This window comes from Macrobrachium rosenbergii, chromosome 21 (genome assembly GCF_040412425.1).
Source record: "Macrobrachium rosenbergii isolate ZJJX-2024 chromosome 21, ASM4041242v1, whole genome shotgun sequence".
NCBI lineage: Eukaryota > Metazoa > Arthropoda > Malacostraca > Decapoda > Palaemonidae > Macrobrachium > Macrobrachium rosenbergii.
In genome coordinates this window covers 37,624,217-37,639,272 of record NC_089761.1, presented here as the reverse complement: position 1 = coordinate 37,639,272, position 15,056 = coordinate 37,624,217, and the positions used below count along the sequence as shown (strand labels likewise).

Genomic DNA, 15,056 nt, shown 5'->3' with positions numbered 1-15,056 from the left:
AAGTTCCCCTATAACACTGTGCATGAGCAATAGCAAAAATATGCTCAGTTCTGAGGTTAATTACAGTCAGGTGATAAAAAATAACAGTAAATTCTTGATAAGCAACCAAAATGCTATAGAAAAAGTCAATTTCCAAGGTAATACCTGACGCAGAGCTAATACTTAGTTCTACCTTTCCTTACTCTGCAAAGGCCTAGGCTATTACCCAGAGAAGGCCTTGTGAAAAGATTGCTTATTACGCCTATAATTTTTTTACTAAACAACATAGAAAAGGGTGTATGTAGCCTATGCCTAAGCAGTTCACGTGAGATCATTTCTCATTATCTCGGTAAACTTATCAAATTATATTTTGCTTCTACTGCATTACTATACACCATTTTCTATATTCTTGAGTAAAAAAAATTTATTGAATGATATCTTCCAATTAACTGGGCTGGCCTACTCGTAACCTTACCACTTAAGAAATTTTATTCATTATAGCCCAGTATATCCTGTGACATCTTTAACCTCAGGTAGGTAATGCTGTGTGTTAGACTAGCCTATTGCTCTTAGATTTTATAGGCAAGAGTAGGATAGGACAATGTGTAGCTACCCTGTATAGACTGTAGTATAAGCACGGCAAAAGTGTTACACGGGTGTATTGCATTTTCCAGGACACAGAAATTGCCGTAATAAGAAGACCTTTAGCCTAGGATGTGAAATTAGTTTCAATTACTCACCAAGACCAAGAATACACATGAATAGTTTGTAGTTTTTCACCATCATTGTAAAGGCTAACTATCATTTTTGTTTTTTTCCTACCTGTATCTATCTTATAGTTATGGAGAATCAGGTATTTTAGGCTGGGGTAAATGGTTCAGCTAGCTGCTTCATTACCCCCTGAAAATAGTCTCTGGTGGTTGGCTGGTTTAGATTATGCCCTAGGTTATGCAAACATGACCCTTGCTATGGGCGTGTCCTCGCTAGAGGAAATTCATGTGTTGTCAGTCATTAGTTGAAGAGAAAAGTAAAACTTCTTTTGGGCTAGTACTGGCTAATAAGGGGTAACCTTCAATGTTGTCCGTGTCCCCTTAGATAGCAACTTCTTACCCTATCTGATGCTTAGTTTAGAAGATGCTAAAGATGCTCCGAGATCTCTTTTTGGCCCTGAACTTTGGTGCTTTCTGTTTAAAAGTTTTCATCCATCCTCTGTCATTATCACATAGCTTACTAGGTCTAACTTTCATTTCTCATTTAGGAATAAGCCCTAGCAGACTGCCCCCTACAAATTTAAGAAATGTATGCAGGTCTGTCTAAATCACAGTAATGCAGTATTATTATAGGAAGGTTACAGTGATATTGTTATTCTTCCAGGAAAATCAAGATCTAATGCAAAATGTCTTCGCTACGGAATGCTATGAAAAGTCAGCGGGTTCACAGGGAAAGACACCAACCTGAGGCCCGAAAGCACTTAGGGCCCTTGGAGAAAAAGAAGGATTACAAAATACGTGCAGAGTAAGTATGTCTTTTGCTTCATAGATGCCTATTTTTACTGTATATTGCTTGAATTACAGGATTTTTTTTTTTACTAAGTTTTTGAAATGTAAGAAAATTACCATTAAGTACAAGTACCTGGGTGTGAGTGCTTTTGTTTTTTCAAGGTTTTAATTGATGTTATTACCACAGTTATCATCAAGTATTGTTCCATTATCAGTCACTAGATGTCTGCTAAGTTTTTGCTGAGCAATAAAAAATTCTGAATCATTCATCTTTATTCTTAATACTGTACTGTGGTTATACGTAAAACAGTTTTGTGTTTTGGATGAAGGTGTTCAGAAAGCTGAGATAACATATTCTTGATGTTATTGTGGTACAGTGTATCACTCTTTCACTTTCCCATTTGTCTGTTTATTTTTGCAAAGTAAACAGAGGCTCTTAATATATTTACTGTTATAAGAATGTGGTTTTAACACAAAGAATGTGTTTTCTCTTATAGCAATGTGATTTTAATACCTAGGAAGGAGAATATATAATCCTTTTTACAGCAGCTATATCATCAGTCATGTTTTTCATATGATTTTTCCCCTATGCTATAAGATGTCAGTACGCAATACTGTAATTGTTTTAACAATGTGAATAGTTTAATAATTTTGAATTTTAGTATTGCGCAGTTCAGTTAAATGTGTCTGTTGTCTGTCAATTTAATGGTTTTCCTTTTAATTTTTCAGTGATCAAAATAGGAAAAAAAAGGCTTTAAAAACTCTGAGACGCCATGCATTAAATAAGAATCCAGATGAATACCATCATCATATGGTCAACAGTCAATTAAAGGTAAACGTATTTTTTCTCTCTGTACACTGACACTTCAGATGGAGGTATTCTTTTTCAAGATTTTTGGTGATTCCCTTGTGTTTGCTATAATCAACTTATCTGTTGTTAATTTTGCATTTGTTCCTTCACAAATACAAACCTTCGTTCTTTGCATAGGATTTAGCTTGTAAACGTGAGCTGGAACAACCGTTCAAACTTATTGACAAGGTAGGAAATTATCGACAGGTGGGGGAAGCCCTACCCACCTGTCTTTCTGCACTCCACTTTGCTTTTGGCCACCTTTGAGTTCAGACGCCTTCCATGATTCTCTTCCTGAGCTTTAACGGAAGGCAGTGTGGAGTGCAGACTGACAGGTGGGCAGGGCTTTCCCCTGCCTGCCAGTAGTTCACCACCTTGTCAATAAATTTGTATGGCAGTTCCGCTAGCATGCTCACAAGCTAAATCTTATGTAAAGAACTTCAGGTGTGTATGTTATGATTGATTGTATTGCTATTTTCAATTGACTGAGTGTATTTTCTTGACTTAAATGAAAATTCAAGGTGTTCTTGCAAGATTGCAAATCAGTGTTTTACCAAAGTATTATTTCATCTCATTAAGGAATCAAGTGGCTTCTTTCCTCTTGTATTTCCAAACAGTTCATATCTTTGGTAGTTTCCTGGCTTGTAATTCACTTGATTAGCTAGCCCTTAAGATAAACTTGGTAACTAATGTTGGTCTGTTGATAGTCTCCTATATTTTGCAAGCCTTTGTATCCAAGTAGGCCTATCACTGCTCTTACATATCCTGCTAGGTTATAGATTGCATTACTCGGGAATAGTTGTCGCTGAGATTCATGCAATAGACAGTATTTAAGTGCCACAGAGGAACCGTTTTGTTAATATTAATGATATTCTCTGTCTTTCACAAGACATCTTTGTACCAGCTGCCAAAAAAGGATTTTTAGGACTTCAGAGCAAACTGTAGACGTCACACTTCTGCATCACCTCGTGATCTCTCTCAACTTGGTTTCCAGAATCTAGATAAGGTGAATCAAGGAGGGTGGATGGCATACATTTAGAGCCATCTTGTTTTAAGATGCCAACTAAAGAACGACATCAAAATAAAGACTGACTATGTCTGTGATTGAGATGGAATAAATCTAACCTTCAAATTCCAGAACCGTAAGCAACTGTTCCCGGCCAACTTTTCACCAACAGATGTAAAAGGAAATAGTTGGTTTAACTAGGAACATGACTGGTACTTGACCCAACCCAGAATAAGAACCAAGGTTATGGAAATTGACTGTCCTCATATAATTGAGGTACAACAGTTTTGACCAAGATATAACACTTCATTACCAATTTACTCATGGTGGTTGTTGCATCCTCCTCTAAGCATGAACCAGGCAGTGAGTTGAGCAGAGTACCTTAAAGATCAGACTTGTTGAAGTCTGTAGTTTTCATGTTTCCTTTTCCTAATAAAGTTAGATCCTTACATTTACTCAGGATGGTTTGCGTTGCCAACTTGTGTTAGGATCCCAGACTGTGTTTGGCCTATTGCATAGCTCCTAAGGGTAGGGGCTTGGTCCAGTAAGCTGGTTCCTTCATCCTTCCTTGGTGTTACCACTTCGGCAAAAAGGACCTGATTGTGGAGCCACTTGTAACCACAGTACACTGTGATAATTGGATTTGAACAAATAGTAATACAGTATTGCATGTAGACTGTTCCAGATATATCAGGTAGTATGCTGTTCCATTAGTGACCACTGCAAATGATGTTAAAAAATCAAAGGCTACCACTTCATCTCACCTGAGCTGCCCTCACTGGTGCAGGCCAACAGTGGGTAACTGACTGTCCCAGGAGAAAGTAGGTGGTTATCAAGATAGAGGCTTTGTTCAGTTCCAGAGAGATTTTACTGATTGATTAGAACTGAACTTCCATTTGTCGCAGTCTTCGACATGCACTAGCTTCTGCATTTAACAGAATACATAGAATCTGTTTTCATGACTCATTAAGGTAATCTTAGTGCTTAATTTACCGATTAACTGTTATTTGTTACAGGATGGAGAGCATCATGAAAAGGTAGAAGATGAAGAGCTATCTGTCGGTGACGTTATGCAAGATTTGACATACATAACACATCGCCGTTCTGTAGAGAGAAAAAAGATAGAGAAGTTGAAGGCACAGCTACACCTTTTAGGAGCAGAGGAGCAACCTAAAAACACCCATATCCTCTTCGTTGACAATGAGAAAAAAGGTACAGTATACATACTACAGAATTTAATGGTTATTAAAACTCTCCTGCATTTGTTAGTGAGCTCAGATGCATTTGTTTCAGTGTTGGGTCTGACTGTTGTAAGAGAGCAGGAAAAGCTTATGTTCTTCATGTAAATTTTCTGGAACATTTTTCTAGTTAAATGCCATTTTTTCCACAGCCAAAAAAACTAGTGCAGCCAAACTTCTTGACACACATCCAGCACTTCTTGGAAGGAGTTTTAACAGGGTGCGGTTATCTCAGCTGGCTAAGATGTCTCTCGATAGCGGTAAAGATTCAAGCCATGTAAAGGTAAGTTTAGCTCTGTATTTACTTCAGTGAGAATGGTCATTGAAAAGCTATACATTATTGCTATTCATTACATTTTTTCTCTCAGTGGCTAAAATGAAACTGTTTATGTAGTATTGGGATATTATGGTTAAACAGTAGTTTTGGTTTATATGTTTTGTTTATATGTTTTGGCATGCATTTTGATCAGATATTGTGATAGTGAAATACATACACTTGATATATCAGTATTTGGCTTTGAAGTCTTGGATTCGGTATAGTAATGGTGAAACGATAATTACCGTATATGATTGCTAAGATTTCTAATATAGTAATTTCCACAGTGGGTAATCTTTTGGGTCCCCAGTCAACAGAAGCCTTTGCAGGATTTCAGATTTCTTGAGAGTCATCAGCATTCTTACTTGCAATTTGGATAAGTCATGACTTCAGGTCTTAATTTGGAAATATTACTCTGTAAGGTTTTTTTTTGCTAACATTTAAGTTTGGCAGAGTCCTCAAAACTCACATTATTTGTGATCACTCTAGCTTTGTTACAACCCATTTCCTTCCCTACAAGATTGCATTGCATGTGAAGGAGTAAATTCACTATTCATAAGTACAAGACTGGTTTTGTGCTTATGCCTCATCCTTTAACTGAGAATCATAAAATTGTCGTATTTTGTGAAGAGCAAAATATAGTCTGAGTAGATAGTGCTTCAGTCCTTTAACAATGAATCTTAAGAATTTCATAGTATCACCCTAAAGTGTTGAGCAAAATATTGTCCAAGTAGATAGTGCTCTATATTTTAGAGGAGAAAGTTATTGGTCTACTGTAAGTTTTTTAATCTAATAAGATAATAATCTTTTACTTCTCTCAGGGCCTGTTTTTTCAAGTATTTAGACTTTTGTAGCATTTCTGAGTATGTTATGTTATTTTTACTCAAAATTATAGCCCTCATGTTAATCAAAATTTTGTCATTGTCTCTGTTTGTGGTCCAGTTGATTAAGACTATTTATGTTGTTCTTCTTCGTTTTAACGTGCTTTTTCCCATTTTTATATGGGGTGATTGGCCAAAAATGAGGTGATAGTTACCTTTCTGACTGATCTTTGAAGATGTTCAGTCATGAAGTTGCACGGTCATGAAACTTTAAATTGATCTTTTGTTCTTTCCAGAAACTTCTTAAATCAAAGTCACATGCCTATAAGGAACTTGCCCAAAGAATTGAAAGGGAAAACAAACTACGCATAATGCAGGAAAAACTAGAAGTCCGAAAGAAACTCATGGTAAGTCTTTTAACCATTTTGTGTGCCAGAGGTCATTAATGCTATGTCATTTGTGGTTGGTGTCATTTATTTCTTAAGTCTTCAAGATTCTGATGACATCACCTATAGAAAATTTTCAGCCACTTTCAGTGTGTAATATGAACTTTTTGTTGTTTTTCATTTTCGAACATTCTGCAGTAGAGTTGAGTACAGGTATTCTTGCTCAAAATGGTGTTGTAACCAACTGTGTACCATGAAATTTACAGAAGCAACAAAATAAAAACATTCCCATGTCCAGAAACAGTCAGTGTGATTTGCCGTGTGTAAAATTTGGGATCCTCCCAAATAATAAATGTTTAATACGCAATACAAAGCCACCAGGTTTCAGTATTTTTATGTAAATTGGTTATAGTTAGGCTCAAACTATTTTGAGAATCTTGTAGTTAAACCAAATGTCATGTGAAACAGAGTATGATTCAGATGTTGAAGCACTTCACCAGTTTTATTAACTAAATTTTACTTAAAGTTAGAAAATAGTGTAGATGTGACAGGCAGCTTGCCACATTGCTATATCAGGTCAGAAGGTAAGTATCTTAGCAATGTTGTTCTTTATACCTGACTGACGACTTTGTACTCCCCATGACATCAGTTAAGTGCTCAGTGCCGAGAAGCACTTTGTGAGTAGCATATCAATATTTTTAGTGGGAGAAATAAAATCAGACTGTGCTTAATTTTGGTCATGCAATGCAATGTGCATTTTAATACAACTAGGCTAATTAAACTACCGCATATTATTGTTTGTCTGGAAGGTGAACATAGCAGAAGAGATGGAAAGGAATTTCTACTACATAATTGGAAAGAAAACATAGGATTTATTTATTTGTTGCAAAGGATCTGTATGCAAAGCACTGGCAGAGATTAGATTAAACCATGGAACAGTTAAAGGAAGGAAACTTTTTACTCAAAAGAAGCTCTATCACAAGAGTAAGGATGAAGTTCTACATGAATTAAAAATAATTAGGTATACAGGAAACAAATCTCTTAAATTTTTAAAGAGAAAAAATCAGTGCTGGTATAAGGTCTAGAAGCAACAGCAGTGACGTAAGAAGACTGGGATGAATAAGGATATTTTATGACCTGATTAAAGTACTCTGAAAGGAGGAATGCGGATTTAACATGAGCCGGATTAAAATAGTTGATGTTTTGCAATGTCACTCATAGTAGCCATGTCTCACAGCATATTGGTTTGACCATAGTTGGTAATTATTCCTCTGGGCTTGAGAACTTCCAGGGGTATCAGTTTTGAAATCAAAGAAGGCAAGCATGAATTCCAGTTTTACAGGATGTCATCCCCCCAAAGAGGGGATAGTGTTGTCAGTGAACCTCATTCGTTGCACTGTAGGCATTACTTAAGGTCCTTGGCAGTGTCCCTTCAGCCCCTAGCTGCAACTCCTTTCATTCCTTTTACTGCACCTTTGTTCATATTCTTTTTCTTCCCTCGTACTTTCTGCCCTCTCCTAACAGTTGATTCATAGTGCAACTGTGAGGTTTTCATCCTGTTACACCTTTCTACTCGCAATTTCCGTGTCAGCTCTGAATGACCTCATAGGTCCCAGTGCTTGGCCTTTGGCTTAAATTCTGTATTCTGTTCTACAGGATGTTATCAAGAATATAGCATTTGGCTGATTCTGAAATGAGCTAACTACTTTAGATATTTAAGTTATAATAAAAGCAAGCAGCCTTTTTATTTTGAATATCAGTTTTAGGTTATTTGCAGTTCCATGAAGAATAGGGTATAGTCTTACAACTTTTATATTTTTACATACTCGGAGGTTGTTTAGTGGTAATTGCTCATATGAGAAAACTTTATCACCACAGGCAAGCAAAGGCAAAGATGAAGAAAAGCCAAAACTTATTGCAGAGGGTACTAGTTCGACAGCTCCAGTTTACAAATGGCCTCAAGTTCGGAAAAAATAACTATGATTTTCCTCCGCAACCCATCTCCTGGAAACTTCAACATATTTTTTCATTGTTAATGTATGTTTTCTGTTAATGTAAGTAATTTACTGTTAACTTGATTCATTCAACACCTCAGCAGAGGCTGTGAAAGATAAAGTAAGGGAAATAAATTTTTTTAACAAATACTCATGTTGAAATCTTTTATTTCTCCTTGGGTTTTCAACTACAAACACAAAGTTGCAGAGGATATCACTCAGTACATGTGTACGCTTGGTTTGGTAATGATCTAAATCTGTTTGCAAAAACCTTCTCCCTTGGCTTGCACCACCAAGCCAAGGCTGGGAAGACATGTCTGGCAGCTGACCATGCCATTTGAACTGTTGTCTTTTCTCTTAGTTGTATTCTCTATACAAGTATTCCTGGTGCCAGCAAAAAATAGTCATTGAAGGTTAGTAAAAAGATAGTTAACTGGTAATAGGTAAGTGAGTGGCAGTTAGGGGAGTGCCCTTCATGCCAATGAACAATGTTATTTTGACAAGAAACAGACCCCTGAGTAGTCTGTGTGTTTCAGGATGTGTATATCCATTTCCACCCTACCTATCAGCAGAGGTAGAAGGCAGTTTTGGAGAACTTGCTGGTCAACTTTCCATGGTGAAGTTGATGAGATGCCAGAGACTCGTCGTCAACGCCTCCTCCTTGAATAAAGCTGTGGATCAAACTCTGTTCAAAATGGAAACTTCACATTTTGTGTCGACTTCCATCATGCCGTTTTAGACCTGAGGAATGCGTATTTACAAATACTCCTCCATCAGGACTCCAGGAATTACCTCTGCTTCATCTACCCTATGCTTTGGGCTGGTGACTACCCCTCAGATGTTCATGACAGTGTTCACCTTGGTGTCAGCTTGGGCCCATTCACATGGTATACACCTTCTGCATTTTCTCAGTGATTGGTTGGTTATGGTTCCTTATGAGTCTTAAATGATATGGGACCTAGATGAGTTTCTCACATCTTGACATGATCTAGGATTGTGTTAACCTGGCAGAAGTCAGATTTCAAACCCAAGCAATAGACAAAATACTTGGATATGCAGGTAGATATGGCAGCAGCAAGAGTCTTACCTTTAGATTCTCATTCCTGGAAAGTCAGGAAGGTTACAGAGCAATTCCTGTCACATTAGGAACAAACGGCTCGGCTTTGGCAGGGTGTTTTCAGTCACCTTTCACCTATGGCGAAGCTTGTGCCTCACAGGCAACTCCACTGGCATTGGCTTTAGTAATGCCTGAAGATGCAATTACAATTAAAATTTTACTTTGTGTTAAACTTTTATACCTTTCTAGACAAAAGTGACTAAAGAAATATGGCAGGCAAAAGGTAAAACCCCAAACTAATCAGCTGAACAAAGATTTTAAATGGATATAAAGCATTGCTTGAAAAGTTTGGAGGTTAAGAAAAAGAAAAAATAAACTAGTTTTTTATTTTATTCAAAAAGAAACACAGGTACATTCAGTTCCATACATACAACCAATGTTTCTGGGATTTGCTAAAATTGCAAAGACCCAGCAAATGAAAGCATTCATAGATTATACAACACTTACAACCACTTTCACAGCAAAATGTCAGCTTTACTCCCTTTACACTCTTCAGATTTAAGGTAATGATATGTTCATGAATAACTATACTTATTGTAGTACAATACTGAGATAGTTGCCATCTTCGTACTATAAGCACCTGGGAGTAAAGTTTTGTCGAAGGATATAAATCTATCTTCACTGTCATGGGCAAAGCAAGTTTTACCCAGCAGCCTCATCTGCAGAACAGTGTGAGAAGTTTTCTCCAGCTTATAACAGGGTTAAGAAGTCTTGGAAACTATTTTCATTGAAAACTTAAAATTTTTACTAAGATCTTGGGAAATAAAAGTCACTCAGTGAGCAAGCAATTAAAGACTTAGAATGGAATTTATGTCACTCAAAGAGAAAAATCCTCACTTCATGGAATTTTTAAATGAACACACCTTACTGGAAACTTTGATCTTTTCCTTCCAATTTAAAAATGTTGGTCAGAGAGTAGACTGAATATAAATATCTTTTCATGTGGAATTTTGTCATTGTATGTCATCTTCCTTACTCACCAAGTGCCCCTACTGTTGTATGTAAAAAATCAACTAAAATCTGTTGGTTATAATTTTGATAAACATGAGTGTATTGCAGATCAGTAAATTATGATTTCATCCTATGAAACATGTCATACTGTTTTATAAGTTTACCATATTCTAACTTGAAAGAAAGCCCCCTTCTATGTAGTAAAAGAAAGCCCCTTCTATGTAGTAATTAGAATGGATTGCTAAGCAAATTGACAGTGTTTTAAGAATTGTTATTGACTGAGTATATTGCATATGTAAGCTTAGTGTATACAGAATATGAATGAAGTTATTTTTGGCTGTACGTGGCCAAAAATCTTTTCATTGTGGTCATGGGAACAGGAATTTATATGATATGAGCTTTGTGTGCAATATCACTAAATTTCACTGCAGTACTGTATAGGTTTGTTACCATACTATATATTCTCACTAGTAAGGCTACTGGTCTTCTGACTTTGTCCTGCTTCTCCTTCTCACTGTTTCTTAAGATGATTAGGAATAATAGATCCTGATTCACAACCTGTTACAACTCTCAGGATGTGGTTGTCATAGTACCCATAACACTACAGCGTTGTTAAAGTTCATACAGTTTGAGTTGTCTTCAATCAACAGATTATTTTCTTGAATCAACAGATAACCACCAATACTTTCTACCTTTGAAGAAGTCTCCTCGCTATCTTTAAATGTTATGTAAATGTCAAGTTAAGTCTAGTGTTAGTGTATAAACTGTTTACAGAATGTGCTAACAATGAAATTCAACAAGGATTGACTATGTTGTGAAACACAAACATTCCTATTTTAGAAAGGTCATATCCTATTTGGACATGATCTCTTTCATCTATTTTGCTGTGATTAAAGAATAAGGAGCATCACATGGTCTGTTACCACAACCTTTTATCTCACTAGAAATCAGGGTAAAGTATGTTCCTCCAAACTTTATGAAACCGACAGCAGAAATGCATGTTGGGAATGTCACAAGAATATCTTGAGTGTCACTGACATCCAGCTCCATAATTGAGAAAGTTACCTCTTGAATTTATTTTGGTCTGCCTCATACAGGTACTTTATATTTTCCCTTATGTATCTGAGGGAGATTTGACAAACACTTCCCAGACACTTAAAATGATCTTACTGCCATTTTGATGCATTCTTTTGTTTGTTACAAAAAAAACTTACTCTCATTCAGCATACAATATTTACTCTCAAGTAAGAGTAAGGACACATTTTACACTTTTATAATAACCAGAAATGTGGAATTGTATTCACCTTTCTTTTGAAACATGCTCAGTGCAATGGAAAATTAACCTAATTTTTTTTATATCACTCACCAGAATCCACCATAATTTAAGTCTGGATTTACTTTGACTCAGCAGCCAGCTTTTTGTATAATGGTCACCAGTTTTGTTGCAAATAAAATTATAACCTTCACAGTTTTTCTTACAAAAAAATGAGGAGTGTGGAGGCTTTCTCATTTTAAATATAGAAGGCAGTCAACAGAGAACTGACCTATTTTGGAAGAGAAAATAAAAGCAGAATATCAAATTCTCCTTTGTAAGTGCATTAACACATCTGGTACATGATTATTTCTATAGTAGTTTGTGCCTGATTACAATTACAGCCAAATCCATTTGCTAGAATGACACAGAATTAGTTTATCTCTGTATATAGGCTACATACAGCAGTATTAATGAGATGAATCTAGATGATTTCCTGGTATTTTGTAAAAAAAAAAACTAAAGTAAACTGAAAATATTAAGTTGATTTTGACAGTCTGCTTCACAAAATACTACATGCTTGCCCTAAGTATGTTGCAAGTTATGTAAAAATCAGTGGCTCCTTTTGAAAGTTGTTGATATTTCTTCATATGTTGTTACTGATACAAAAATGCATCCATTTTTTATGTAATCTTAATTGCATCATTAAACTTTCTCATAGTTATTTACAAAAAAAATTCTAATACTGAAACCAAATGCTGATCTCAGGTATTGACACAATACAAGGTTGACATGTCAAAACAAAGTTTTGGACTACAATGCCAGAATTTGTTCTTTTGATCACAAACGAATCTGTTGCTTGACGAAACTTCTCCAAAGGTTAGGCATGATTCCGGCTTTTCCAGACGAAGTTCAGCGCAGCTTTTCTATTCTACCGTAGTCTTTATGCTGGAATGAGAGAAAGTGAGATTAGTGTGTCTGTTTCTCCTATGGCCTTTGAAAGCTAAGCAAGAGTCAGACTGAAAAGCAACAAGCCAGCTTCAAAATAGCGAAGATGTTACTATTTGTGCTTGTTAACAATAGTCAAATGAAAACTAAAAGCAATGTAACCTAATATTAGAGTGGAATAAAAAATATAAAAATATATACTTTTAAGAGAAAAATCTTTGTTATATATGAACACAGGTAAAGCTCTGAAATGAACACAGATTGTAGTAGTATGAATAATATACTTGTATTATACCTTCATTCTGTTTCTGTACATGCATTCCTCTCCTGCTGATCAAGTCGTGAGACTTATAAACAAAAGTTTAGTAAATGCATGTTTTTACAATTCCATTGGTTTTCAGACTTCGTTATTTTATGTTATTGAGTAATGTGTGCACAGCTGCCACCAGGAAGAAAACAAAGGAATAAACAAAAATAATGATAGGTTTAAAAGGCAAAAAGTTATGCTTAACAGGAAACAATCATGTCCCTTGAGTTGGTTATTGTTGTTACCAACCTACGTCAAACTTATGTACAAAAACTAATTGGTGATGTTGTCATTCGCTGCAATTCCTTGTCGCTGAATTACATGTATATTTGCTAATGGTACTGTTTATTTTTCAAAACAAACTAATCTTTATCTTCTTCACATAAAGTGATAGATGTATGAGCAATCCGAACTGGTTTTACCAATCAAAACACAATACAGTAATGTAAACACATATCATTGTCTCATTAAAAATGTCTTTCCAGTTTCTGTTTCTAATGTATGTACTAAGATAGTCTTGTATGTCAGTTGATGCAAGATGGCCATTTTATGCATTGCACTACAAGTGCTCCAAAATTATGCAAATACTATAATCAAAGTTTCAAAGAAGATGGGGGAAACATTTTTGACATCTGAGTTAAGGTAAATTAAATACAGATTTTTTACATGTTTTGAACAAAGAGCACACATATTATAAGGTTTTGACTTTCTGAATGAATATGTAATAATTGATCATGGAATAAAAGAAAGAGATAATGAATGAATGCTATTTTATATAGTGTCTATGTATGACAAGCTAATAAACTGAATATCAATTTATTCATTGGAAAGACTTAGTTCAACTGCACTTTTAAAATGAAACTATTTCAGACTGAAAGTAGTGTATTTCTTTTAAACAAGAAAACAATCCTGCAGATTGACAGGAACTGATGAAAATGGTATTGTAACAAGAACCATGCATATACATACATATGAACATCAGTTCAAATTAACACAACCCTCACCATACTAATTGCAGAAATATTGACATTCCATGTAGTCCACAAAATACGAGTTTTGAAAACCTTGATTAGATATTTGCTGCCAGCATCTCAAGTAAGATATCTACTCAGATGATAAATTTTGTATATAAAGTCTAAGCATTTTCATGGACAAATTGAGGCTACTCATAATCATAGGCAGTTTTCATTAAAAAAAATATATAAGCATGCACAACTTTTGCTAGCCAACATCACCTCAAAAAAAAAACAGATAAAACTAGACCACACTTCTAAGATAGCTAACATCTTGTCCAGTTGTGCTGTGACAGGGACTGGCTTATCAAAAACTATGGCACCAGATGCATACACACACAGGATATACACAGACATGATGGCCAATACCACAAAAGCACTCCAATGAATTCACTTGTCATCAGAGTTTGATCGTCCAGGATCGTCAGACAGGAAATAAGAAGACAATCTATCAGGTTTAAACAGTCGGTAAATGTCCACATACCCAGTCAGCCTTTTGTGGTTAAGTTGTACAAATCAATGTTCTATTTCTTTTTCTTTTGCATTTCAAGCTTGACCTCTTCAATTGCAGACACCCCATATATCGTGGTGAGCTTGAAAATGCGGGGAGCCCCTTTTTGAAGAAAATAATAATTACAAGTGTCCTTCTTTTATCCATCGTATCTCCAGCTCTAAGGCAAAGTTCTTTGTTAACTTTTCTTCAGACATGCTTATTTAAAGTCCTAAAGAAATGTTGCTTATAGTAGTATCTTATCTATATTATTGATCAGTAGATTCTTAATTATGAACATAGTTTAAGATGATTTCTATTCTACAAGGCTAGAAGTGCTACCTTGGGCTATTCTCATACTGTAGTTTGTTTGACATTCATCCATGCAAAATGTGAAGCGAGAGTCAGTTTTGCATGCTGAGTTATTTCGTCTCTATTTCCTACAGAAATAACTATGTTACAAACTTTGATGGAAAGTTTCCTAAAGAAATTAGAGAGCTATTCTTCCATTCTTTTGTGAAGCATTTCAAAAACAAACTATTGTTAAAGACAGGCACTTATGCTTTTGTTCTGATCTTTAGTTTGTTATTTTCCTTTAGAAAAAATGCAATCATTTGTTTACTGTATAGGATTGGCAATCTCATAGCAGTTTTATGAAAAAGTAAAGCTTGCTGGATTCATATGGATCGGGAGACAACTTTTTTAAGGAAAAGATAGCTTTCTACCTAATTCTCATATCAAGAATTAATATGGAATTAAACTGATTTTTGAAGTAAAGCCCATTAAAAAGGACAAATATTCCTCTCACAATCCTAATGCTAACTGAATAGTAATGTGTTACCTGAAAAATTGACATGAATTTAAGTGTAATTCCCCATTATCTTCCCTG

At 35.5% G+C, this 15,056-nt stretch overlaps 2 protein-coding genes across 7 annotated transcripts in view; one reads left to right on the top strand and one right to left on the bottom strand.

Annotated features, from left to right (window-relative positions):
- The window catches only part of LOC136849954 (probable U3 small nucleolar RNA-associated protein 11), a 176,069-nt gene extending 167,830 nt beyond the window's left edge, over nucleotides 1-8,239 (top strand). For 3 of the 4 annotated variants that reach the window (XM_067123479.1, XM_067123478.1, XM_067123480.1), the window contains 6 exons: nucleotides 1,354-1,494; nucleotides 2,208-2,310; nucleotides 4,351-4,546; nucleotides 4,725-4,855; nucleotides 6,006-6,116; nucleotides 7,974-8,239. In XM_067123479.1, coding sequence (XP_066979580.1) covers nucleotides 1,376-1,494; nucleotides 2,208-2,310; nucleotides 4,351-4,546; nucleotides 4,725-4,855; nucleotides 6,006-6,116; nucleotides 7,974-8,072 — 759 coding nt within the window. In that variant the 5' untranslated portion in view covers nucleotides 1,354-1,375 and the 3' untranslated portion in view covers nucleotides 8,073-8,239. Of the gene's footprint in view, nucleotides 1-1,353; nucleotides 1,495-2,207; nucleotides 2,311-4,350; nucleotides 4,547-4,724; nucleotides 4,856-6,005; nucleotides 7,464-7,497 lie in introns of all 4 variants that reach the window. The other variant, XR_010856490.1, reaches the window with a different exon arrangement.
- A 1,279-nt stretch (nucleotides 8,240-9,518) lies between these two features.
- LOC136849955 (SH3 domain-binding glutamic acid-rich protein homolog) overlaps nucleotides 9,519-15,056 on the bottom strand; it is a 103,727-nt gene continuing 98,189 nt past the window's right edge. For all 3 annotated transcript variants that reach the window (XM_067123481.1, XM_067123482.1, XM_067123483.1), the window contains one exon: nucleotides 9,519-12,357. In XM_067123481.1, the coding sequence (XP_066979582.1) occupies nucleotides 12,353-12,357 (5 nt within the window). In that variant the 3' untranslated portion in view covers nucleotides 9,519-12,352. The remainder of the gene's footprint in view (nucleotides 12,358-15,056) is intronic.